The sequence below is a fragment of the Callithrix jacchus genome, chromosome 2, assembly GCF_049354715.1.
Source record: "Callithrix jacchus isolate 240 chromosome 2, calJac240_pri, whole genome shotgun sequence".
NCBI lineage: Eukaryota > Metazoa > Chordata > Mammalia > Primates > Cebidae > Callithrix > Callithrix jacchus.
In genome coordinates, this window is record NC_133503.1 from 77366432 (window position 1) to 77392518 (window position 26087).

General features: G+C 37.3%; 1 protein-coding gene across 18 annotated transcripts in view; it reads right to left on the reverse strand.

Annotated features, from left to right (window-relative positions):
* CDC42SE2 (CDC42 small effector 2) overlaps window positions 1–26087 on the reverse strand; it is a 106166-nt gene that overhangs the window by 53377 nt on the left and 26702 nt on the right. For 8 of the 18 annotated variants that reach the window (XM_008991558.4, XM_008991555.4, XM_008991548.4 and 5 more), the window contains exon 2: window positions 14441–14609. The exons of 9 other annotated variants lie outside the window; for them this stretch is intronic. Coding sequence is in view for 1 of the 9 variants with exons in the window: in XM_078364925.1 (XP_078221051.1) it covers window positions 14578–14609 (32 nt within the window). In the remaining 8 variants the exon portion in view is untranslated. Of the gene's footprint in view, window positions 1–14440; window positions 14610–26087 lie in introns of those variants that run through there. One more of the 18 variants, XM_078364925.1, reaches the window with a different exon arrangement.

Genomic DNA, 26087 nt, shown 5'->3' on the forward strand with positions numbered 1-26087 from the left:
CTTCCCAAAGTGCTGGGATTACTGGAATTACAGGAATGAGCCACCATGACCAGCCTAGATAGTACTTTCTTGTGGGGACTGTCCTGTGCATTGTGGAGTATTTAGCAGCATCCTTCACCTCTATCCACTAGACATGAAGAGCACCCCTTTCCAGCAGTTGTTGACAGCCAAAAATCTCTCCAGACATTGCCAAATGCCCCTGGGAGTGATTCCCCCAGTTGGGAGCCACTGTTACAGTGAAAAATATTATTATAAAAGTGAACTGTAAAAGAAGTACCTGATATCCCTCTACTACAGAGAATCCCCTTCAGACAGGAGGGATAAGGAAAAGATTCCCTAAGCCAAGAATTAATGACACTCTCCTAAAAGCAACAATCAGGAACAAGAAAACTCCAATACCTTATGTGGTATTGATTATTCTTGGTTATTCCTCTAAATTCAGGTGCCCTTAGTGACTCGTGTAACCACAGAACAAGGATTGGATCTTAGAATGTCATAAAAATCCTTGGAGCTTCTGCTCAGATTCCAACTACCCTAAAACCATCATGCTGGAAAGACCATGAGTAGGCATAGGCCCAATTAATCCCAGCCTTCCAGCCTTTCTAGCCAAACCACCAGACATGTAAATAAAACTGCTTAGAATCCTCCAGTCCTGACCACCTATTAGTTGAACACCACTGAATGGCCTTTCATGATGCTAAATTTAAGAGAAGAATTGTCAACACTTCCCCAAATTCCTGACCTTCAAATATAATAAAGCAGTTGTTGATTAAGCCACTAAATTTTGAGGTAGTTTGTTTACAGTGATAGATAACTAGAGCTCTTAATACTTTTTTTTTTTTTTTTTTAAGATGGAGTTTTGCTCTAGTTACCCAGGCTGGAGTGCAACAGCACAATCTCAGCTTACAGCAACCTCCACCTCCCAGGTTCAAGCGATTCTTCTGCTTCACCCTCCCGAGTAGCTGGGATTACAGGTACTGACCACCGCACCCAGCTAATTTTTGAATTTTTAGTAGAGATGGGGTCTCACCATGTTGGCCAGGTTGGTCTTGAACTCCTGACCTCAGGTGATCTGCCCATCTTGGCCTCCCAAAGTGCTGGGATTACAGGCATAAGCCACTATGCCAGCCTGGAGCTCTTCATTCTTATGATTATTTTCATATAGTTTGTGTATATTTTGTATGCCCATACTCCTCAATTAAAGATTTGTATGTGCTTCAAGAATAACTATCTTGTATAACCATCTTTATTGGCTCAAATGAAGTCATCCAATTCCTACCAAGATAAATGACTGTCATGGGCTTCTGGTCCCTTCCAAGAAAATCAACTGTAGAGAAGAAAAAAACAGAGGTAAATCTGGATTCCAGGAACAATAAGCAGCAACAACAAAAAGGAACAAAACTGCTGATGACACCAAAAGTTGTACTTAAACTTTTCTGAGAGGAAAACAGTAACCTGGAGCCAGAAGCAAAGGGAAGCAGAGGTAGGACTTAAAAGAAAGATACTCTAAAAGCCTTTTGCCATTCTGCCTTTCCCTTCCCCTTGACTCCCCCTTGGCCACAGAAATTGGCAGCAACAGCCTACGTATCTTTGTCAGCAGGATAAAATCAGGGTGACACAAAAGCCTTAGGGAGGAAAGCTCAGGAAAAGAGGTACAGGCTAATGAGCCATCCTCTTGGCATTCACTCTTCCTGCCCCTCTCTGTGCCCCCACCACAAAGGGCAGGGAGCTACATGGTTGTGAATTTCTGACCTTGTGAATTTCTACCAAGCTGAGTTACAGTGTAAGGAGATAACCTCTTTCTAGTATCCAATATTTATTAGAATTTACAAACAAATCCCAATCAGAATTTGCCTGATGCAGTAGCAGCCAACATAAGAACTTGACAGCACTTCAGTGGTATCAAGTGGCTATTTGACCTGAGTCCCAAGTCCTTCCTCTCCTTAAACTCAACCTGGACATAAATTCCCTAACAGATATTATTAGATTAAGTGACTAATACCCCCAAAGGGACACCGACAAATAGACACATCTAGAAGATAAAACTACCGTGAAAGAAGGACGACTCACTAAACAACTTATGCCATCTGAAGCAGCATTATGAAAATGAATGATCCAAGAATGTGTTCCTAAGAAGTCAATGGGAGATGTAAGTTTATGAAGTCAAAATAAGAAACCATGAAAAAGAATCAAGTAGAAATACTGAGCATAAAAAACAGGCCATATCTAGATAACAGAGTTCCAGAAAGAGGAAGGGAAATGAAACATTTCAAAAGAAGAATAAACATTTCAAGAAATAATGAGAATAACTTCCCAGAAGTAAAGATAAAACAAGAGCATAAAGGCTCTAACAGCCAAATAACAGAAGAGCTCATTCCTAGAAAATTAAGATTATCAAAGAAAAAAATCTGAAAGGCTGGAGGAGAAAAAAAAAACCAGAGTAATGTCAAAAGCAAAAAAAATAAGATTAATATTAGCTATCACAAAAAGTGACACTGGATACAGGATGGGATAGTGTAAATCCACAATCCTTTACCCATAATCCTTGTAGCAGGGGTTTTTTGAGAATTCAGAATTGCTATGGTTTGAATGTATCCCCCCCCAAAAAAAATGTACTGAAAACCAAATCCCCAAAAGATTAACGCTGTCATCATATTTAAGACTATGTGCTTGATTACAATGGGTTCATTACAAAAGGGCAAGTTCTATCTCCTCATTCATGACCTCTCTCTCCTGCTTCTGTCTTCTGCAGCAGCAAGATGTTGGCCCCTTGATCTTGGACTTCCCAGTCTCCAGAACAATGAGCCAATAAATTTCTGGTTCATTATAAATTACCCAGTCTGTGGTATCTCATTATAGCAGCAAGACAATAATTTTTCAGATTTTATAAAGATAATGTGGTGTGTGCATGTACATCACATATTATGTAACATCCACAACAGCATCTAAGGCACTAACCTGTAATTTAACTCATTAATATCTTGAAGCAAAATCTATAAACATTAACACTAAATGAGATGAATAAAATCCATAAGTAGCCTCATACGAGTTTGGTTTGGGCATTGTTGTCAAATGAATTATGAAAAATCCTTTGGTTCTTTGATTTCAGAATTCCAGGAAAGGGACTCTAACCTGTATTTTAAAAGTTTTGAATTAAAATAACTTAGAATTTTATATCCAAAACATCATTCCAATATGAAGTTAAAACAAAAATATTTTCTTTTTTCTTTCTTTTTTTGAGACTGAGTCTTACTCTGTCACCTAGGCTGGAGTGTAGAGACATGATCTCAGCTTACTAGAATCTCTGCCTCCTGGGTTCAAGCAATTCTCCTGCCTCAGCCTCCTGAGTAGCTGGGACTACAGTCACGCACCACCATGCCCAGCTAATCTTTGTATTTTTAGTAAAGACACTGTTTCACCATGTTGGCCAGGATGGTCTCAATCTCTTGACCTCGTGATCCACCCAAAGTGCTGGGATTACAGACGTGAGCCACTGCACTCGGCCTGATAAGAATATTTTCAACATACAAAAGCCTCAAAGTGTCACATAAAGCCCACTAACTACACATTTCGAGGAATAATCAAAACAAAAAGAAATATAGGAGGTACTCCAAGAGATAAAGAAAGTATTCCAAGAGATAAAATAAAAGTAGTCAAATACCTTAAGTAGCCATAAAAAGTGATCTAAAATACCAGCAATATACTCACTACAGATGGGAGTCAGGAAACACACCAAAAAAACCTATGAGAATGCTAGAGTATCATATTTAAGGGAAGAAAAAGCCATTTTAAGTTAGTAAGAAATATACAGAAATAAACTGAGGAATGGGACTAAAGGGAAATTATAAGAACAAAAATAGAAAAAAATTAAACTTACTGAATGAAAAGCAGGAATGGAGTTAAGCAACACGGAAAGGAATCAAAATTAAACCCAACTAGAACAGTAATTACCATAATTACTGTAAATAATGTAAATGAGGTGAACTTGCAATTTAAAGACAAATTGGTATAAAAACTTTTTTTATGCCAGGTAAAAAAAATGACAGAGCAACAGAAAAAATATTTGAGAAAGGATAAACCAAATAAATATGAACCACAACAAAGCTAACGTAGCAATCTTAGTAAAATTTAAGGCAGGCCAACCACAGTGGCCCATGCCTGTAATTCCAGCACTTTGGGAGGCCAAGGCAGAATGACTGCTTGAGTCCAGTAGTTCAAGACCAGCCTAGCCAACATAGGCAGACACCGTCTCCCTAAAAAATAAGCATAATAAAAAATAAATATAACAAAATTTAAGGTAAAAAATATCAAGAAGGACAAAGTAAGGTATTATATATTTATAAAAACAGTAGAACAAGGCCGGGCACAGTGGCTCATGCCTGTAATCCCAGCACTTTGGGAGACCAAAGCAGGCAGATCACAAGGCCAGGAGATTGAGACCATCCTGGCCAACATAGCAAAACCCCATACCGTCTCTACTAAAAATACAAAAATTAGCTGGGTGTGGTGACACGTGCCTATAATCCCAGCTACTCCGGAGGCTGGGACAGATTCGTGTGAACCAGGGAGTTGGAGGCTGTGGTGAGCCAAGATCACACCAATGCACTCCAGCCTGGGCGACAGGGTGAGACTCCATCTCAAAAAAAAAAAAGAACAAAAACACATAATCATCGTGAACACATCCACATCAAAGTCTCTAAATATATGTCAGAAACTATAAAAAATGCAGGGAGAAAAAATCAACTGCAGTTGGAAATATTAACACTCAACCGATCAACAACAGTATAAGCAGATACACTGAAGATCCAAGCAATAAAATCTGAGAACATGCATCATTTGCATAAGCACACAGCATATATACAGACAGGTCATATAATAGTCCAAAAAGCACAGCACAAAACACAAGAAGATCAATACCATACAAATTGCATTATCTTACAATAATGGGATAAAACTAGAAATTAACTAGTTTTTCCAAAAAGATGTTTTTCAAAATCTCATTAGGAAACTAAATATATAACTAAGATTAAAAAGTAAAATCGTTAAGAAAATTTTAAAATACTCAGACATTAACAGTAATGAAAACTCAAGACTACTGTCTAACTGGATCAATTTTGATGACATGGTCACCTCTGAACCAATTACTGCAGCCAAAGTAATGGTATAAGCCAACTGGTTCCTTGAACCAAGATTAGGATTAGGATGATTCGCTTAGGCCAACAGAAATCTACAAGTACAATGGAAGAAGGAGTGGGTAGTCAGGGGGAAATGTGACTATCACATTAGGAAGAGGAAAGAAGAGACAGATGGAATGAATAGCAGGGAGGCAACAATGCTGACACAGCTTTAATTCCAGTTCACCCACCACCTCTAAGATTAGTTACTGATCATATAATTTGAGATGGGATCTCATTTTCCTTATGTAAAAAATGAACATGATATCTAAGAGTCCCTTTAGCTCTAGGAGTTTGCAATGACATCAGTCGTTTTATTCAGGCTAAAACAGAGCCTGGCATGTATTATATAATTTGGTATGAGTGAAGAGAATGACTAGGAAGTTTACCACACTCAATTTTGAGAGATTCTTAGGGCTACTACCTAAAAAAACAAAAAAACAAACTAATGGATAGCCAAGAGATAAACAGGAAAAGTATGCAAATTTTTAAATTCACAAAGGGGAAGCTGGTAAGCTTCTTTTAAAATATTCCGAGTTCCTAATTTAAAAAATGGAAATTAAAACAGAAAATTCAACTACCATTTCATATCTATTCAAATATTCAATGTTGTTAAAGAAGCAGAGAAACTAGCACCCACATATACACTATAGTAGCTTTGTAGACTGGTAGTGCTTTCAGAAATTTTCAAAATTTCCACATTTAATGCATCAGTATCACTTCTAGATATCCAGAAGTAATCCTGAGAAGTCCAGAAGAAAATGAAATACCTATATATACAAAAATGTTTTCTTGCACTATTTCTTCCTATAAGAGGGAAAACTCAGACACAACCTAAACGTATAACAACGAGTAATAGTTAAATTATGGTTAAATAATAGATTATGTAGCTATTGTCACAGTATTCAGAGAACATACTTAACAAATTTTATTATTTAAGGGCATCTGAAGTGTCCAATAATGACAAGAATTTACATTAAAACTGATAGGAGCATTTGATTTTTAAAATTTAAAACCTAAAAGCTTGTTTCTAAACATCTGACAAATTTTGTACCCCATGTTTTGAAAATGTGTGGACTTCACTAAGAATGGGCCAACAATTATATTTTGAATACAATTTACAGAAATATTAACTTCGAAGAGTATCTGGGGTATTTTCGTACACTGCAGGAGAAGATAATATAGCTACTCTTATTGAGTGTGCAGCTTATGAGCTTTTGGACTTTTAAACAAAATATGTATAGAAAACTTTCAGTATCTACTATGCCAAAGAAAGTATTGGTCTTATTTTTACTGCATGCTTTATATTTTTATCTATTTCATTAGCTCAGCTCCACATGAGACCAGTGCATGCCTTGATTTCTGCACGGTTGCCCCAATTCTTTTCTCCTAGGCCTTGTTGCCAAGGTTGCAGCTGTACAACCAATTCTTATTAAAATGTAAGTCTTTGAAATGTAGGTCTATGGAAAGGGATATAAAGGATTTCATTATCTTTTCTCAAAACTCACAATAAGGATTAAACTCCCACTCTTCCAAAGACATACCACTACTTGTACCCTTCTCTACCAACTCGCACACCAAATATAATAAAGACAGCAGCTCTGTCTTAAATAACGAAATAAAAACAGCAATAAAGGAGTAAGCTTCACAGTAATGAACCTTAAGGTCTAGCAAAAGTTATTAAAAAATTACTTCTAATATTCATGATGTAATCATAGGCTACAGCTGGATACTCAAGATTGATGTGATTTTAGAAATAATACTTCTAAAGAATAAATGCTTCCAAGAAAAAATAGGTATTCCGCAAAAACAATTTCAGAATAATAATTTCAGAAACTTCAAGTCAGAAAAACAAGAGCTGCAAGTAATCTGCTCAAAATGTAAAACGCTTTATAAGCTTTTAATTTTGTTGAAGACTTATACCCCTAAAATTTTCTTGAAAAAGAAGGAAAAAATTTAAGGACAATTTACATTCCTTTCCATTTTTTACTAGAATCTCATGTGCTTTTGTCTCTGGACAAAATTCTTAACAACTTATCTTGCTCTTGAACAATTTATGACTAAATTTATCTTGTGAGAAAAGTTAACACAAAACTGTCAAGACCATAAAGATAAAACTATTTTCAATTAAAAGTAAACTAACAGATTAAATCCTCTCATGTAAAGTAAAATGACATATAGTTTTTTATCAAAATGTATTATTTTGCATGTTGGTACACTACTGGAATTCTACTAACATGCAGAACCTTAGAATTTTAACTGTGTTAGAGAAAAGAATTAAGGTTAGCAAAATTACCTGAGGTGAAGTATACATATCATAGTCTATTCCTTGGGTGATTCAGTTAAATAAAATAATAATAATTATAATAATAATAATAAAAGATGAGACAGAGTAAGGAGTACGATCCCCTGAGGATCTTATAAAACATGCACTTGAAGTTACAGAAACAAAGTACACTGAGATACAACTCTAAAAAGTGGCTACTTAGTTGCATTTTTTAGTAATAAAATTGAAATCATTAACTTAAACGTACTTCATATCTTCATAAGCTTTTTAAATATAGAAGAAATATATGATTAAAACACTTGCTAAAAATACAGATAGGGGACTGGGCACAGTGGTTCATGCCTGTAATTCCAACAATTGGGACGCCAAGGTGGAAGGACTGCTTGAGCCCAGGAGTTTGAGACGAGACTAGGCAATATAGGGAGACCCTGTCTCTATTTAAAAAAAAAAAAACCAGGTGTGGTGGCACATGCCTGTGGTCCAGCTACCTAAAGGGCTGAGGTGAAAGGATTGCTTGAGCCAAGAAGACTGAGGGTGCCGTGAGTCATGATTGTCCACTATACTCCAGCCTGGGCAACAGAGTGAAGGTCTGTCTCAAAAAAGAAAGAAGAAAAAAAAATTGGGATCACCTCACACCCCTTAGGTGGTATAAAAAAAAATAATAAAATAAATGCATAAATGCTGGTAAGGATGTGAAGAAATTAAATCTTTTTTTTTTTTTTTTTTTTAAGGCTAGTCAAGTGAAGCAGTGGGAGTGGAGAAGGAACAAAGAAATCTGTAACTGGTTGTGATCAATTAGTTGTAAACACCACTGCACTCGGACCAGCCAGAAATTAAATCTTTGTGCACTGTTGGTGAGACCATAAAATGGTGCAACTGCTATAGAAAACATTATGACAGGCCCTCAATAATTAAAAATAGAAATACTCTCTTAATTCTGGGATATATTCAGAAGAATTGAAGGCAGAATCCTGAAGACATATATGCCCACCCACATTCATACTAGCACGATTCACAGCCAAGAGGTGGAAGCAACCCAAATGTTCAACAAAAGAACAGATAAACAAACATACAATGGAATATTACTGAGCCTTAAAAAGTAAGGGCAGTGGTATATGCCTGTACTTCCAGCTACTTAGGAAACTGATGCCAGAGGACTGGTTGAGCCCACAACTTCAAGGCCAGCCTTGGCAATAAAGCAAGATTTTATCTCTTTTAAAACTAAAAAAATAAAAATAAAAAGGAAATCCTGTCATGCTATACCATGGATGAGTCTTGTGAACACTATACTAGTGAAATAAGCCAGTCATAAAAACGTAAATACTGTATGATTTCACTTATATGAGGAATCTAAAGTAGTCGAATTCATAGAAACAAGGTAGGTGGGTACTAAAGGATGGCAATAGGGAGAAAGGAAAATTTGTTGTTTAATGGGTACGGAATTTCATTTTGCAAAGAGAAAAGGTTCTGGAGACTGGTTGCACAACAATGTGAATATACTTAACACTACTAAACTGTAAACTCAAAAATGGGTAAGATAATACATTTTATGTCTTTTACCACTACTGTAGAAAAAAAATATTTCTAATGTAGATTGGGAGGGACCTCACCCTTGGAAATTCTAATGAGCTGAAAAAGATGAAAATTAGGTGGATCCTTCTTTTCCTTTTACCCAGTACCACACTTTTTGATTTTGGTGGGGATGACAGAATTAAGTTTCCTTTCCACCATCATCCTACCCACCCAGTTGTATTCCCTTAATACAGACCCTAATATTAGCTTCTTGTGTAGCCTTTCACAGATACTTTATGAATACACCAGCATATAAGTATATTCATTTTTTAGAAATATTTTTATGTAACATCATACATCACTGGCACCTTTTTCACTTAACACCTTATCTTGGAAATCAGGCAATATCAGTAACATTTTAAAAGCATGAGATCTCACTATGTTACCCACGATGGATCTGAACTCAAGTTCAAGCAATCCTTCCCTACAGGCTTCCCAAATAACTAGGACTATAGGCATGTGCCACTACATCTAGCTAATATCAATAACTTTTGTAAAAACTGCCACTTTTCAGTTTTAAAGGCTGCATTTTTTTTTATTACACTGATATAGGTAGTGTTTCACAGACAGAAAGTTGAATTGTTTCTAATATTTTACTATTACAGTACTGCAAAGAATAACCCTGTATATTCCACACATGTGAGAATATGATGAACTAAACCCAAAAGCTGCAGAATTTAACCATAAGATAAATTCCAAGAAGTAAAACTGGTGTATCAAAGAGCATGTACATTTAAATATTTGGTAGGCATTTTAAATTTTGGCCCATATTTTTCAAATCTCCTAAAGGAATGTGCCAACCCATACTCCCTCTAACAAGGCATTAGAATACCTACGTTTCTTTCAAAAAACATTTTCTAAGGCTTCCCTAACTTCAAGAATATAAACAAGAAAAATCCATTTTCTTCCTCTGAAGACAAGGATCAGATTTTTTTTTTCTAATGGCTACCCAGCCATAATACTACCAGAAAGAAAAAAAATAATTTTCTCCACTGATATGATGTGCCTTTATTATATTCTAAATTTCCATGTGAATTTGGGACTCTTTTTATGCTGTACCAATCTAATCATATGCCAGAATCAAATGTCTTAATTACCATAACTGTAGAATACATTTTTTTTTGGGACAGAGTCTTGCTCTGTTGCCCAGGCTGGAGTGCAGTGGTGGTGATGTGGCTCACTGCAACCTCTGTTTCCCGGGTTCAAGCAATTCTCCTGCCTCAGCCTCCTGAGTAGCTGGGATTACACCCATATACCACCATGCCTCACTAACTTTTGTATTTTTAGAGATGGGGTTTCACCATGTTGGCCAGGCTGGTCTCAAACTCCTGATCTCAAGTGATCTGCCAGCCTTGGCTTCCCAAAGTGCTGGGATTATAGGCGTAAGCCACCGTGCTCAGCCAGGAAACATTTTTAATATCTGGAAAAACTAGTTCCTTTTTTATTTTTTATTGTTTTATCTTATTTATCTACTTATTTTTTGAGAGAGACTTGCTCTGTCACCCAGGCTGCAGTGCGGTGGTACAATCTCGACTCACTGCAATGTCCATCTCCCAGGTTCAAGTGATTCTCTTGCCTCGGCCTCCCGAGTAGCCGGGATTACAGGCCTGTGCCATCATGCCTGGCTAATTTTTTTTCTTCTATTTTTAGTAGAGACAGGATTTCATTATGTTGTGCAGGCTGGTCTCGAACTCCTGACCTCAAATGACCCACCCATCTCGGCCTCCCAAAGTGTTGGGATTACGGGTGTTAGCCACCATGCGTGGCCTAGTTCCTTTTTTAAATGTTCATTCTTTTAAAGAATTTTCTGAATAATCTTCCTTATTTTGTCCTTATAAATTTTAGATTCAACGACTCTTTAAAAATCCTTCGAAAATTTTTATTGGGATCATGTTATAGACTGGAAGAGAACAATATTTTTCATATACTGAATTATGATGGTGAGCTTCTATGTAAGTATTCTTTTGAGTCTTAGGTGATTCTGCTAAAAGAGATCTACTTTTTGAGAGACAATACTTCCTGTCAAAGTAAAGAGTAGTGGTGCCTGGTAAGAGGCAAGGAAGTCATTACATACAGAGTGTGAGCTGTGTCTACGGGGGGACTACAGCCTAAGTATATCAGGTATCAACACAAATTTATCCTTGTTGAGAAGACCAATAAAATTTCTTCCCAGAGGAAGAAACTATACTACAAACCACTTTCTATGGCCCTAAGGTAAGAAAACAACTGCAGCTGAAGTAAGTGATTTAGAATTCCATTCCATACAAGAACTCAAAATCAATGCTGTACTATAGGTTTGAAAAACCAGAATGAAGTGAGGCACTGTAGGTGGGGGGAAAAATTCACAATGAGGCTCGGAAAAATCTTTCTCTTATCTACCACTCCCAACTCATCCCAGCACTTTGGGAGGTTGAGGCAGGTGAATCACTTGAGGTCAGGAGTTCCAAACCAGCCTGGTCAACGTGGTGAAACCCCGTCTCTATTAAAAATACAAAAAAATTAGCCAGGCATGGTGGCAGGTACCTGTAATCCCAGCTACTCAGAAGGCTGAGGCAGGAGAATTGCCTGAACCTGGGAAGCAGAGGTTATAGAGAGCCAAGATCAAACCATCACACTCCAACCTGGGCGACAGAGTGAGACTCTGTCTCAAAAAAAAGAATGCATTATGCATTATATGCCAACCTATACATCTGTGTCAGAGACCTCCTTGCCTAACTCACAATTCAAGTTTTAATAAGTCCCTGAGTTCTTAATACACAGGTGTATAATTGAAGGTTTAGAAGGATATATCAGCTAGGATGTTTTCACAAAAATTTAAGAGAAAATCCAAAACCAACTGGATTAAAGAAGAAATCTACTGGCTCATGCAACTAAGTCTAGAGGTACAGCAGCCTCAGGGAAGGGTTGATCCAGCCACTCGAATGTAGTAATGAGGGTATGGCTTTTTTCTCTGCTCTATTCATTCAGTGTTGGCTTCTTCACCAACTAATTTTCCTTTCATGGCCAGAAGATAGCTGCCAGAAATTCGATGACTAAGTTTTCGGCTTGAAATTCACAAAAACTTAAGTGTCTTCATCTCAGCATTCCTAGCAAACATCCTAAGATTCACTATGCTTGATCTGGCTTAGGTTGCATGCCTTCCATGATTGCCTTAGGTAGGAAACATGTTCCATTCCTACAAAATATATATGAAATATAGCAAATTAAAGTTGACCTTAATGATTTAAATGTCTTGTATTACTAAATAATAGTACTACTGCATTTAAATTGATGGGTAAAGCACACCATACAACTTTCTCTATCTTCTTAAAAAGTTATTCTCCTGGCTGGGCACAGTGGCTCACATCTGCAGTTCCAGCACTTTGGGAGGCCACAGCGGGTATATCTCCCAAGACCAAGAGTTCAAGACCAGCCTAGAAAACATGGTGAAACACTGCCTCTACAAAAAATATAAACTAGCTGGGAGTGGTGGTGCACACCTGTAGACCCAGCTATTCCGGAGGCTGAGGCAGGAGGATCGCTTGACCCCAAGAGGCAGAGGTTCCTGGCGTCTTGGGCTCAAATACATAGGCACAGGCAGACAGCCAAGATCACACTCCAGTCTGGTCAACAGAGTGAGACCCTACCTCAAAAAAAGAAGAAGGAGGGAAAAAAAGTTATTCTCTCAGATTTTCATCAGAACCCATCAAGAAAATGAAAAAGTAAATTATACCTTGAATGTAAATCTCTTTTTGAAGGAATCAAAATATACTACCAGATTCACTAGTCAAATCATAAACATAGGTTTTTATCATTTTTCTTTTTACTATAACTGAAAGTAACACCATAGATTTCAAGAAGAAAAAAAGGTTCTTATCCCATACTTTTTCAATATAGTAACAAGGTTTGAAAGAAAATACAGAAGCAAACATGAATATCTGGAGCTAGGCAATAAAAAAAATGGTTTCACAGAGCTTTAAGGAAACATAAGCAACTAGATCATCCATCCTATGCACCAAGATCCCTCTTACTACATCACCACCAAACCTCCCCCCACCTCCCCTAAAACACAGAGTCCTAAGAACAGAGTGGGGATGCATACTTTAAGGAATCTCTGTGAATGTGCATTCCAAAGCCAAATACAAATTATTCCTGAATTATGTTTCTTACTATTGATGTCCCTCATTCCTATAATTAGCACAGAATATAGAAGGCAAACTATTCCGTTTTTATAATGGAGAAGAAAGTGAAATTCCATTAGATTGAAAGCCAATACTCAAACACGAAGGAGAGAATCTGGTTCTGAAGGTAAAGTTGGACAAAAATAAAAGACATCATTGTCTGGAGTAGAATTAACCACTTGAACATGTCTTACACACTAGAAGTCTTAAAGAAAAAACAAACTTCACTCATAATCCTAGAGAGAAGCAATGTGGTTAAAGAAAAGGATGTGAATTAAAAAAAAAAAAAATCTCCGTAATTATTAGATTCTAAGGATTCGTTGTTCAAGTACTTTACCAATCAAGTAATTCAGCTACATAAACATGTATTAATGACATCACTAAGAAGTATTAGGGTCAGGTACAATAGGAATATAAACATAGCCCTTGACTTCATAAAGTCTATAAGTGGCTACAAAGAACATGATCAAGTAGAAATGCATGTGACACTTTAAAAAAAAAAAAAAAAAAAAAACTTTGGGTAATCAGAAAAGGAAAAATCAAACGAATCTATACGATTTCTACAGCAAATAACAGGAGATCTCAAGGCAAAACTGCTTAAACAATAAGAAAATTCAGGTAAAGTGGCTACAAGCATAGTAAATGGGACTCTAGCTATTTTTCTCCAATTCCCTTGGATCTCCCTCCTTCACATAAGACATCACCTTCAGGCTACTAAAAAGGTGGCTGCAGCACTTCTACATGTCATATCCAGATAACATCAGCTCTGCAGAGAAGATGGGCCATCTATTTTCTTCCTTTTTTCAAAAGCAGGAAAAATTTCCCCAAAAGCCTCTTCCTCTCTCACTGGACAAAATCATCTCTCATGTCCATTCCTAAAACATTCACTCCCAAAGAGAATGAGACCTACCACAACCAAGATTAGAATGGATGCTAGTAACTATCATGACCATCATTTCAGCACTGGCTGAATATTTCAATACGATATTTCAGGCCCTGGACTGAAGAAGAAATAAGAGAGAAAAATGCCTAGGCAAAGGAAAGATGTGCCTAACTGGAAGAAGAAAGCCAAGCTCTCAAATCATACATTAAACATGTTAGGGATAAATAATTCCCTTAAACTGCACTGCTGTCCTCCTTTGTAATTCAAAAATTAACATCAGCAAATGCTAAGAATGTAGAAGTCATCCTCTTTTTATGGAAAGGCTTAAGGTTATTTAATTATCAGTGGGGATACTCAGACTTACCACTCTTCATCAATGGAGTAACACATTCAGCTACTTCTGGTTTGAGAATATTCCATATTATGCATATAGATGACTGCAGATTCACTGTCAGTACGTATTCCTTGCAGATTTCTTTTCATTTGGGTTCCAGGTTTCACTCAAAAATTCACACACTCAAAACTGGCCCTATCTGCAAATGAAAGTATGCAATTAGGAGGCAAAAAGCTACAGAGAGTTAATTCTCCTTCCCTCATCTATATTAACTGATCCATATAAAGACCAAACTCAAACACTAGACTCAGTAACCACCATGTTTAACCAAAGCAACCTGCACTTCAACACCATAATGTGCTTATTATACATAGTTACCACACTTTTCCCACCATATAAATTTATTGTTGCTTCCACAGTATAGCTACCCACCAGGCAGAATCCAGCAGACAGGTATCTTTGGTGAACCCACACTCGGTTGGTTTGTATGCCTACATTTATAAATCGGGAGTTTAAATGAAAATCCAGATTTCAGGCCTCTTTTCAAAAATCCGAATATCTGGCAATACTGGGCTCACATTCCCATAGGGAAACAATCTTCCGGAGCTGATTAGCAGCTAACTAACCCTGTGGATGGGACTTTGCAGTTCTCCACAGAGGTCACCACTCTCTTCTATATTACAACCTGGCTCACAGTTACTTGTCTGTACCCTGCAGGCATCTGAGCATGCAAACTCTGCTACCTATTTCTAATAGCTCCCAGGGAACATTTTATTATTTTCACAGCCAAGCATGTTTTCTGACTTGAGGATATAATACAGCATAAAGGGACAACAACATGGACTTAAGAGTCAGAAGCAGGAGTTCAAATTCTGCAAATGACTAGCTGTATGACCTCAAGTCCAAATAAACCTATAAGCCTTAACACAGTAGACAAAACAAACCTAAAATCTAACGTGTCCAACCAGAATTAATAATCCTAAATTCATTGCTTCTTCAGTCTTCATCATCTCAATAAATCCCACCATAATTCACATTAACTTCTGCTCAAGCCACAAACTCTCCCTTGTCTCTCAAAGTCATCACCAAGGCAATTGATTCTCCCTCCAAAATATATAATTTGAACTGACTCTTAGAATTCCAGCCATAAAAACAAACAGCAATTCATCCTTCAGAATCAATTACTTTGCTGAAATTGCCTATAAATTTAACACCTTAAATAATGGTAGCTTGAAATGTCAAGGTTCTATATTATGAGGAATACTAGTACTTCATTAAAGAAAAAATGAAAACCACTGGGGTATTTGCATCTCACTCCTTGCAAGATATTGATGTTACATTTTATATACTTACACATTTCTTCAACTCTAAACTGACAGTGAACTAAGAGCTACGCCAACTCTGAAAATGAAATTAGGAAAACCAAGACTACTATTAACTGAATAAGTTTAGGAAGGTTGCAAGATCAATACTCAAAAGTCAAGATTAATACTCAAAAATCAATTATATTTCTGTAGAACAACTGTACAAAGAATAATCAGAAGCTGGGCACAGTGGCTCGTATCTGTAGTCCCAACACTTTGGGGGGCCAGGATGGGAGGATTGCTTGAGGCCAGGATTTGAAGACCACCAGCCTGGGAAAACATAGTGAGAACCCTGTCTCAAGTACAACAAAATGATTAAGTTAACCGAGCATGGTGGAGCATGCCTGTAATCCCAGCTACTCGGGAGGCTGAGGAAGGAGAATTGCTTGAACCTGGAAGAATTGCTTGAATCCAGGAGGCAGAGGTTGCAGTGAGCCGAGACTGCCACTGCACTCAAGCCTGGGCAACAGACCAAGACTCTATCTCAGAAAAAGAAAAGAAAAGAAAAGAAAACCATAAAGTTTCCACCAAAAACTATTAGAACTGATAAATCAAGTAAAGTTGCAGGGTACAAAATCAACAGACAAAAATGAGCAGACAAAGAATACAAAATCAACAGACAAAGAATCAGCGTTTCTTTACACTAAAACAATCTGAAAAAAAAATTAAGAAATCTATTCATAGTAGCCTCCATAAAGTATATATATTTAGGAGTAAATTTAACCAAGGAGGTGAAATATCTGTATACTGAAAACTATAAAACACTGAGAAAAGAAACTACAGATAATACAAATAAATGTGATGGTATCCCATGTTCAGGGATTGGAATCATCAATATTCTTAAAAAGTCCACAGTACCCAAAGCAATCTACAGATTCAATGCAATTTCTATCAAAATTCCAATGTTGTTTTTAAAAGAACACTAAAATTCATAGAAAACCACAGAAGACCTCAAACAGCCAAAGCAATCTTGAGTAAAACAAAGCTGGAGGCATCATACTACCTAGCTTCAAAATCTACTACAAAGCTACAGTAATCAATATAGAATGTACTGGCATAAAAACAGACACACAGCCCAGAAACAAATCTACAAATTTATGGTTAACTGACTTTCAACAAAGTTGCCAAGAATACACAACAGAGAAAAGACAGTCTCTTCAATACAGTAATCTCCCCATATCTATGGGAGATATGTTCCAAGACCTCCTGAGGATATTACTGAACCCTAGATATACTATGCTTATTCAATCTGATAAACTAGAAAGCTACTAAGTGACTAATGAGCAGCTAGCATACACAGTATGGATATGCTGGACAAGGGAGGATTCATTTCCGAGGCAGGACAAGGCAGGACAGCATAAGATTTCATCACACTACTCAAAATGGCACATAATTTAAAACTTAAGAATTATGTTCTGGAATTTTTCATACATTATTTTCAGATCATGGTTTACCAAGGTTAACTCAAAGTGCAGAATGCAAAACCACAGATAAGGTGAAATTACTGTAAATGGCGCTAGGAAAACTGGATATCCACAAGCAAAAGAATAAAATTGGACCAGTGGGCCAGGGAAGGTGGCTCACGCCTGTAATCCCAGCAATTTTAGAGGCCAAGGTCAGGAGATCGAGACTATCCTGGACAACATGGTGAAACCCCATCTCTACTAAAATACAAAAATAAGCTGGTCTTGGTGGCACACCCCTGTGGTCCTAGCTGCTTGGGAGGCTTAGGTAGCAGAACTGCTTGAGCCCAGGAGGCAGACGTTGCAGTGAGCCAAGATCACACCACTGCACTCCAGCCTGATGACAGAGCAAGACTCTGTCACAAAAAAAAAAAAAAAAAGAATAAAATTGGACCATTATCTCACACCATATACAAAAATAACTCAAAATGGATTAAAGACTTAAACGTAAGACCTGAAACTGTCAAACTACCAGAAGAAAACAGGGGAACAGTTACAAGACATTGGTCTGAACAATTTTTAGATTTTTTAAACATATAACCCCAAATATACAGGCAACAAAAGCAAAAATAAACAGGATTGCATCAAACTAAAAAACTTCTGCACAGCAAAGGAAACAATTAATAGATGGAAGAGACAACCCACATATTGGGAGAAAATATTTTAAAAACATATCTGATAAAGGGCTAATAACCAAAATATATAAGGAACTCAAACTCAATAGCAAGAAAACCACCTAATCAAAAAACAGGCAAAGGACCCAAACAGACACTTCTCAAAAGAAGACAACAAACATATGAATCTCAGTAAATCACAAGCAGCCAAGCTTCAGCTAATCACAAGCTACCAACTGATCAGACCATGTTCAAATAAGGCAAAGGAGGAGATGCAACTAATCAATGTATGTATGTACTTTGCTTCTCGTTTCTGTCCATTCTTACCGCCCAGGTTGCACAGCAGAGCTCTCGGAACCTTTTCTGGTTCTAAGTGCTGCCCAATTCATGTACCATTCTTTGCTCAAATAAATTCTGCTACATTTACATTGTCTAAAGTTTTTCTTTTAACAGAGAGACAAGAACTGGAAACAATTCATCAACTGGAGAATGGATAAACCCGTGGTATACACTACTCTCAATAAAAAAGAATGATTATACATACCCATCAACATGGACGAATCTCAAAATAATTATGCTGAGTCAAAGAAGCCACACAAAGAGTATGTACTGTCGAATACATTTATACAAAATTCTAGAAAAGAGAAACTAATCTCTAGTGATAGAAAAGCAGATCAGCTAATTGCCTAGGAATGTAGGTGGGTTGACAAAAGAAGGGCCTACAAAGGGCTGAGAAGAAACTTTTAGGGTATCAGATATTTCCAATATCTTCAGTGTGGTTATGATTTCACAGGAATATATGTATGCCAAAATTTATCAAGCTGAACACTTTAAATATATGCATGTAATTCTATCTTTAAAACAATGTAATTGATTACATATTAATTACTGGTAGCAACACTGCTTAAAATGAAAAGCAAGATCCTTTTACTACATTAAATTTGAAAATTATGGCCAAAATCTTTCTCTTCAGAAAGTAACTATTCCAAAACTATAATATCTCAATGCTAACGATCAGAAACACTAACTACAAAGAAAGCATATGCCAAAAACAGTACTCTAACCTAGCATAATATAATTTGGCATGGAAAAAGGAAATTTGGTGAATTTCCACACTGTTAATTCAATTACAGTGCAGAGTACCTCAGTCCTCCATTACATTTGGTAGAAATTAGATTTAAAATACTGTCATTTCATTGTTGACCAAAAAGACATTTTAATGTAATTATTCAATAATTGTCATCTGGATACCATTATAAAATGAACTTCATATTCTGCTTAGAATTCATGAAAACAGATCCAATCTAACTGCTAAGTGCCGGTATGCCTTGGTGCTTTCTGTATCATATTAAATGCCACCTCTATCCCCAGCTGCTTGTCATTTATACTGAAGAGACAGAGAAAGATGAATTATTTCCTTAGCTGAATTTAACCATTAAATTTTATTTTAGGTGGAGTGCATTGGCTCATACCTGTAATCCCAGCACTTTGGGAGGCCAAAGCAGGAGGACTGTTTGGGCACAGACGTTCAAGACCAGCCTGGGCAATGTAGAGAGACCCCATCTCTACAAAAAATTAAAAATTAAAAATAATAATAAATTAGCCAGGCATGGTGGTGCATGCCCGTGGTCCCAGCTACTTGGGAGGCTGAGGTGCAAGGATTGATTGGGCTGAGAAGGTCAAGGTTGCCGTGAGCCGTAATCATGCCACTGCACTCTAGCCAGGGCAACAGAGCAAGACTGTCTCAAAAAAAATTTTTTTTTTAGACAAGAAGAAAGATGTACACTCCATCCCTATTCAGAGATTTCTAGTCTCGAAGTTAATCAGTCTCAGTTCCATCATATTGCTATGGAGAAAAGACTGCACCATTTTTTTTTTTTTTTTTTTTGAGATGGAGTTTTGCTCTCGTTGCCCAGGCTAGAGTGCAATGGCGCGATCTTGGCTCACCACAACCTCCACCTCCTGGGTTTAAGCGATTCTCCCGCCTCAGCTTCCCAAGAAGCTGGGATTACAGGCATGCACCACCATGCCCAGCTAATTTTGTATTTTTAGTAGAGACAGGGTTCCTCCATGTTGGTCAGTCTGTTCTCAAACTCCCGATCTCAAGTGATCCACCTGCCTCGGCCTTCCAAAGTGTTGGGATTACAAGCATGAGCCACTGCACCCAGCCAAGACTGCATCTTTAAAGAAATAAGTTATCCGTGCTACATCCAAATACTTTTAGGCAAGTCACAAAGAAAAATTATGCTAGTTCTGCATCATCCCAAATGGCACAACTCCAATGAATGAGTACAGGCTATATGCTCTATCAGTACATCTTTCTATGTTACTGCTGCCTATAGTGGAATGTCCTGCCTTAGGGTATCTTTTATTAGAGGTCAGGATGTTAGGATGATGATTCAAAAGTCCTGCTGATAGATGATTTAGACCAACTTTAAGATTCCTTCCAATCCTCAGATCTTCTTATAAATTAAAAATAAAATTGATTTTTAAGTGCCAATCCACAATTCAAGTCTTAATTTTCAGCTGATAAACTACAAGACGCTAAAGTCCTAAGTCTTCCAGTAACATTTTGTGTACTTCACACTTTTCTCAAGAGACAGTGGCTTAATTTTTCAGGCCTTGACCCTATTAAGTCACTCTGATGTTGAATGAAAAATAAGTACTTAAATACATGTTCCATTTCTATGCATGATCATTTAATGTCAAATACCAATTCCTTTTTTCTTCTCAAAGAAATATAGATCTGTCAGGGACAAATATAGACCTGTAAGAAATCCAGTTCAATTTCCTCATTTTATAGGCTCAGAAAGGTAAAGAAACTTGACTTAAAATCACATAACTAATTAGTACGGTATCTATTAGCACTGTAATAAACCACTGTCATTTATTTCCTCTGTAAATACTGCAAAGAAATGCAGATAGTCATTCACTTAAATAGTTTAAGTAAAAAGACATCTGAGCAAAAATGTAGCCAGTGGTGACACTAAGACTCAAGACATTTTAGTTTTATTCTTGCTATTATTTGCTGGTGCTCTTAACATTCTAAGCCCCTAAACGTGTAAGATGTAGTTGGGCTATAGAAGTGGGTAAAGGTGAGGGTAGCTGTGAATGAGGCAAAAATTTTAAAGGGGAAAAAGCTGTTTTAACTGCTGGAGTTGCAGTATCTGCTTGCCTTAATAAAAACAAAAATTTTTAACAAAAAGAGTCATGAGGCAATAAAAATGGACTACTCACAGTAATTCAAAATGATACAACCTCTTTTTAAACAATTTGTCAACCTTCTTATAAAGGTATATATACATTTACCATGCTCCCTAACAAACCCACTCCTAAGAGAAATGAAAACACGTCCAGACAAAGAATATAGCTAAAGGAGGTGGTACAGGATAGCAGTTAAGAAAAGAGGTGCTGGGTGGGCATGGTGGCTCAGGTCCATAATTCCAGCAATTTGGGAGGCCGAGGCAGGTGGATCACTTGAAGTCAGGAGTTCCAAGACCAGCCTGGCCAACATAGCGTAATCCCGTCTCTACTAAAAATACAAAAATTAGCCAGGCAGTAGTGGTGCCGCACCTGTAATCCCAGCTACTCTGGAGGCCGAGGCAGGAGAATTGCTTGAGCCCAGGAGGCAGAGGTTGTGGTAAGCCAAGATCTTGCCACTGCACTCTAGTCTGGGCAAGATAGTAAGACCCTGTCTCAAAAAAAAGTCTGAACGTGGTGGCTCAGACCTGTAATTCCAGCACTTTGGGAGGCCAAGGTGGGCGAATTACCTGAGGTCGGAAATTTGACACCAGCCTGACCAACATGGAGAAGCTCCGTCTCTACTAAAAATACAGAATTAGCCAGGCATCGTAGCACATGCCTGTAATCCCAGCTACTCAGAAGGCTGAGGCAGGAGAATCACTTGAACCTGGAAGGCAGAGGTTGTGGTGAGCCGAAATTGCACCACTGTACTCAGCCTGGCCAATAAAAGCAAAACTCCATCTCAAAAAAAAAAAAAAAAAGAAAAGAAAAAAGGTGCTGCTGTCAAACTGTCTTCAGGGTTTGAAATCTGGCTCTGCTACTTACTAAATGTACTGATTCACATAAGTAATTCCCCACTTCCACGACTCAAAAATAGGGCTATCAGAAGGGGTTTAATATTATGATGATATATTATGCTAGTAATTAACAAGTCGGGATTTTTTTTTAAAGGACTTAACTTTTTAAATTTTTTAATTGACATATAATTGTACATATTTACGAGGTACATAGTGATGTTCCAATACATAAAATGTACAGTGGTCTGGGTAATTAGCATATCCACTATTTCAAACATTTATAATTTGTGTTGGCCTACATTCAGTCTTCCCTTCTAGCTATTTGAAGCTATATGTTATTAACTATAGTCATCCTCCAGTGCCACAGAACACTCGAACATACTCCTATCTATTTGTAATTTTGTATCCTTTAACCCCACCTCTCCTTCTCTCTCCCTCTTCCCCCTACCCGTTCCAGCCTCAGAAGACATTTTAAAATACATACACATACCCACAGCAACTGTAGTGTACAATGCAGTATTTAACAGTTTATGTTAATTTTGTGTATGGTCAAATAAATATGGTTTCCAATTCTGACTGCCATAGAGAATTGCTGGGAAGCTACTTACCTCCCTGAGATTTGGTTTCACTAACTATAAAATGAAGACAATGCCATCTCAGAGGATTATTGTAAGAATGTAAAATAACATGTATAAAGTGCTTACATAGTACAATGCTTGACATATGGTAGCTAAAAACTGAAACTACTTTATTATGCAATTAGTAAGTACATTATAACTAGAGTGACCATCCTTCTTTCCTTGTGATACTCACAATTATGCCAATTTTTACAACATAATTATTAATGGCCGTTTTCTATCTCAATATGTTCCAGTTTAGATGATAAATTATATGGTCACTCTAACTTACAACTAAAATATGGTCAAGATTTTTTCCCTTATTTAACTCTTTGTTCTCTTACTCCCTTTTTAGTGACATTTCTTCTTTGCTATCCAACTCACTATTCCCCCTTTTGCAACCTCTCTTGCTCTCACTTGTTCTCATTCCCCTTATCCAGGTGCTTGGCAACCTCAATGCTGCAAGACCAGGTTCTTCTGTGGTCCTAAACTCCTCAGTAACGTCATGTTTTTCAAATCTTATCTTTCTCAAATTCCCATCTATCCTTTCACTGAATTCCAGAATAAAAGCTAGTGACCCTAAAAACACTACCACCATCACCAACAGTGGGATTAATATTAGAGGTTTCTAAGAATAACAATATTTTAACGGGCAATTTCTAGAGAGACAACACCTTAAGCCAAAGTATAGAAACTGACAACATAAATTTCAGATACTGTGACAGGCTGGATAGGATAGACCATTTGAGAATAACTTTACTTTTCAAATCAAATAATTTAGGTGTGTTTCTACTAAATACCTGTATCAGAACAACCCTCATTTCCTCCTTTTTGGTGGTTCTCAGATAATCCAGTCAAAACACCAAAAGCTCTTAGCTCAAATACTAACATTACATTAACAGTTCTTAAGGGTTTTGTCCTATGCCCTCATCTTTCACTCTATAAATGCTCCCCTAGGTTATTTCAATCACTCCCTTGAGTTCAATTACTATCAATGCCGATAGCCAAATCTACATTTCCAGCCCACAGCTGTCACCCACCCAAAGCTCTCCAGACTCCATGTCTTTTAGTTTAGCCTCACACCCAGCTGCATTTAGTACAGCTTCACTCGATGTGCTACCTCTACTTCAAACTTTACTGAACCCTGCTTCTTAACTGAACTCTGCTTCTTCCTTACCCCACCCCAATCCTATTCAATTTATTTTCATTAAATTCCCTCTCATCTAACCAGTTTCTGAAGCCAGAAACAAGTGTAATCCTTAACTCTTGCCTTTCCATCTCATCCCTCACAGTCAAATGACCAGGTTCTATTTTTACAATCGGTTTTTCCCCAACCCTAGAAGTCACCAGTCAAGTTCTAGGCACCACCATCATCTCTAAACAAATACCATAATAGCTACTAATCGACCCCTGGCAACCACTCTTGGCCCTTCCAATTTGTTCCCACTTTGGCTAGAATGATACTTCTAAAATGAATGCCTGATCATGTTACTACTGACGTAAAATACCCTTTAATGACTATTATCCTCAGGAAAGTTTCCTCCTATGACTTCTCAGGGTCTTTACAATTTGGTACCCACTTTTCTCTTCAACCTCATTTACTCTTCTACTTGATGCCCCATGACTGTGCCATCCAACCATTCTCAATTTCTTTCTGTTGCCTATAGGGCATCACACTTACTGTTCACTTCTTTCTGTCTTTTCTGCGTGGCATACTCTTTAGAACTTGATATGGCTATCACTTCCTTCAGGAATCATTCCCCAAATCCCCCAAGTCTATTCAGGCACTCTTCCAATGTATCTTTTACCTTCCTTTCAGGGCATTTATATTACACAAGTTACTAATTCTGGCTGCACCTCCAAATAATGGGGGAAACTTAGTCCCAGAATTTTAGATTCAGAAATTTGGGGAAATGACATTCAATTCTGGGTGTCAGATTTAGCTTAGCAAAAAACACAGGGGAAATATGACACCCTTCAAAGATTTGTAGGTCTTAGCAGAGCATGTGAAAGAGGAAAACAACCTGTTATGAGGTACTAAAGCCACTATGCAGAAGCTTCAGGAAGGCAATTTTTGGTTTAAAAAAAGAAAAAACAATCTACAAGTCTAACTGCCCCCAAAAGATACTGGGATGCCTATAAAGTGGTGAATTCACGGTCACTAGAGATTTTTCAGTATAGGGACACTAAAAGAATTCCTATATTTGCGAAAACGTCATGCCAGATAATATCCACAGTTCAAATCAATTCTAAGATTCTATGACACCTAAATTCATAATTTTTTTTTTTGAGATGGAGTCTCGCTCTGTCACCAGGCTGGAGTGCAATGGCGCAATCCTGGCTCACTGCAACTTCCGACTCCCTTGTTAAAGGGATTCTCCTGCCTCAGCCTCCCGAGTAGCTGGTATTACAGGCATGTGCCACCATGCCCAGCTAATTTTTGTATTTTTAGTAGAGACAGGGTTTCACCATGTTGGCCAGGATGGTGTCAATCTCCTGACCTCATGATCCACCCGCCTTGGCCTCCCAAAGTGCTGGGATTACAGACGTGAGCCACTGCACCTGGTCCAAAATTCATAAAATATTTTAAAGATGAATAGACAGAAGCTGAATTAAAGAACATTACTCTAACCCACCCCAAAAGGAAGCATAACTTTCTAAGAAATGAGATTTAACTGCCTGTTTTATAAAACTCAGTGGAATTACTCATAAAAATAGCTAAATACATTACGTTTTCCTGTATTAATGAACTTTTTAATGAAAAAATTAAAAACTGTCATTAAGACTGGAAATAGGGAGAATCCCCTAGTTTTGATTTGACCCAGTGTGAAAAAAACAAAAGAAACCAATTTGTCAACCTATTATTTCTCAAAGGGTAAAATGACATCAAAAAGGCTTTTTTAGGATGCAGTAACTTTTAAAAAGATTTGTAGACTAACAAATAATTGTCTTCTCATGGTATACATGAGAAAGAGGGAAAGAAGAGAAAGAGTTAAAGGTTTCTTAATGCTTTATATAAACTATAATTGGGTATGGGTAGAAGAAAAACCATGGAGAAGAATGGAACTAAATAATGGCTTCATTCTCTCTGCTGTCAAATCTTATTATATTTTGAGGTCAAAGTGATCTGGAAAGAAGCCACTTTTGCATGAGAGAGAAAAAAATGCAAAAAAAATGGAATATAAGATATTTAATCTGAAGTCATCCTTTTCCTATGACTTTTATAAAAAGCACAAAAAATGTCTAGTTACTGTCATCTTTAACTCACTACTATATATAATCTACATACTTTTATGTTACCACACTTAGAGAAAACATACTTTCACTGTGATGTTATAATAAATATGCTGCAATCTTAGGATGGATTTATTAAGAGAGGTGGGGTAGTATTTTCTCCCCATAAGAAAATCTCTTGGGCCAGGCGCGGTGGCTCACGCCTGTAATCCCAGCACTTTGGGAGGCCAAGGCGGGTAGATCACAAGGTCAAGAGATTGAGACCATCCAGGTCAACATGGTGAAACCCCGTCTTTACTAAAAATACAAAAAATTAGCTGGGCATGGTGGTGCGTGCCTGTAATC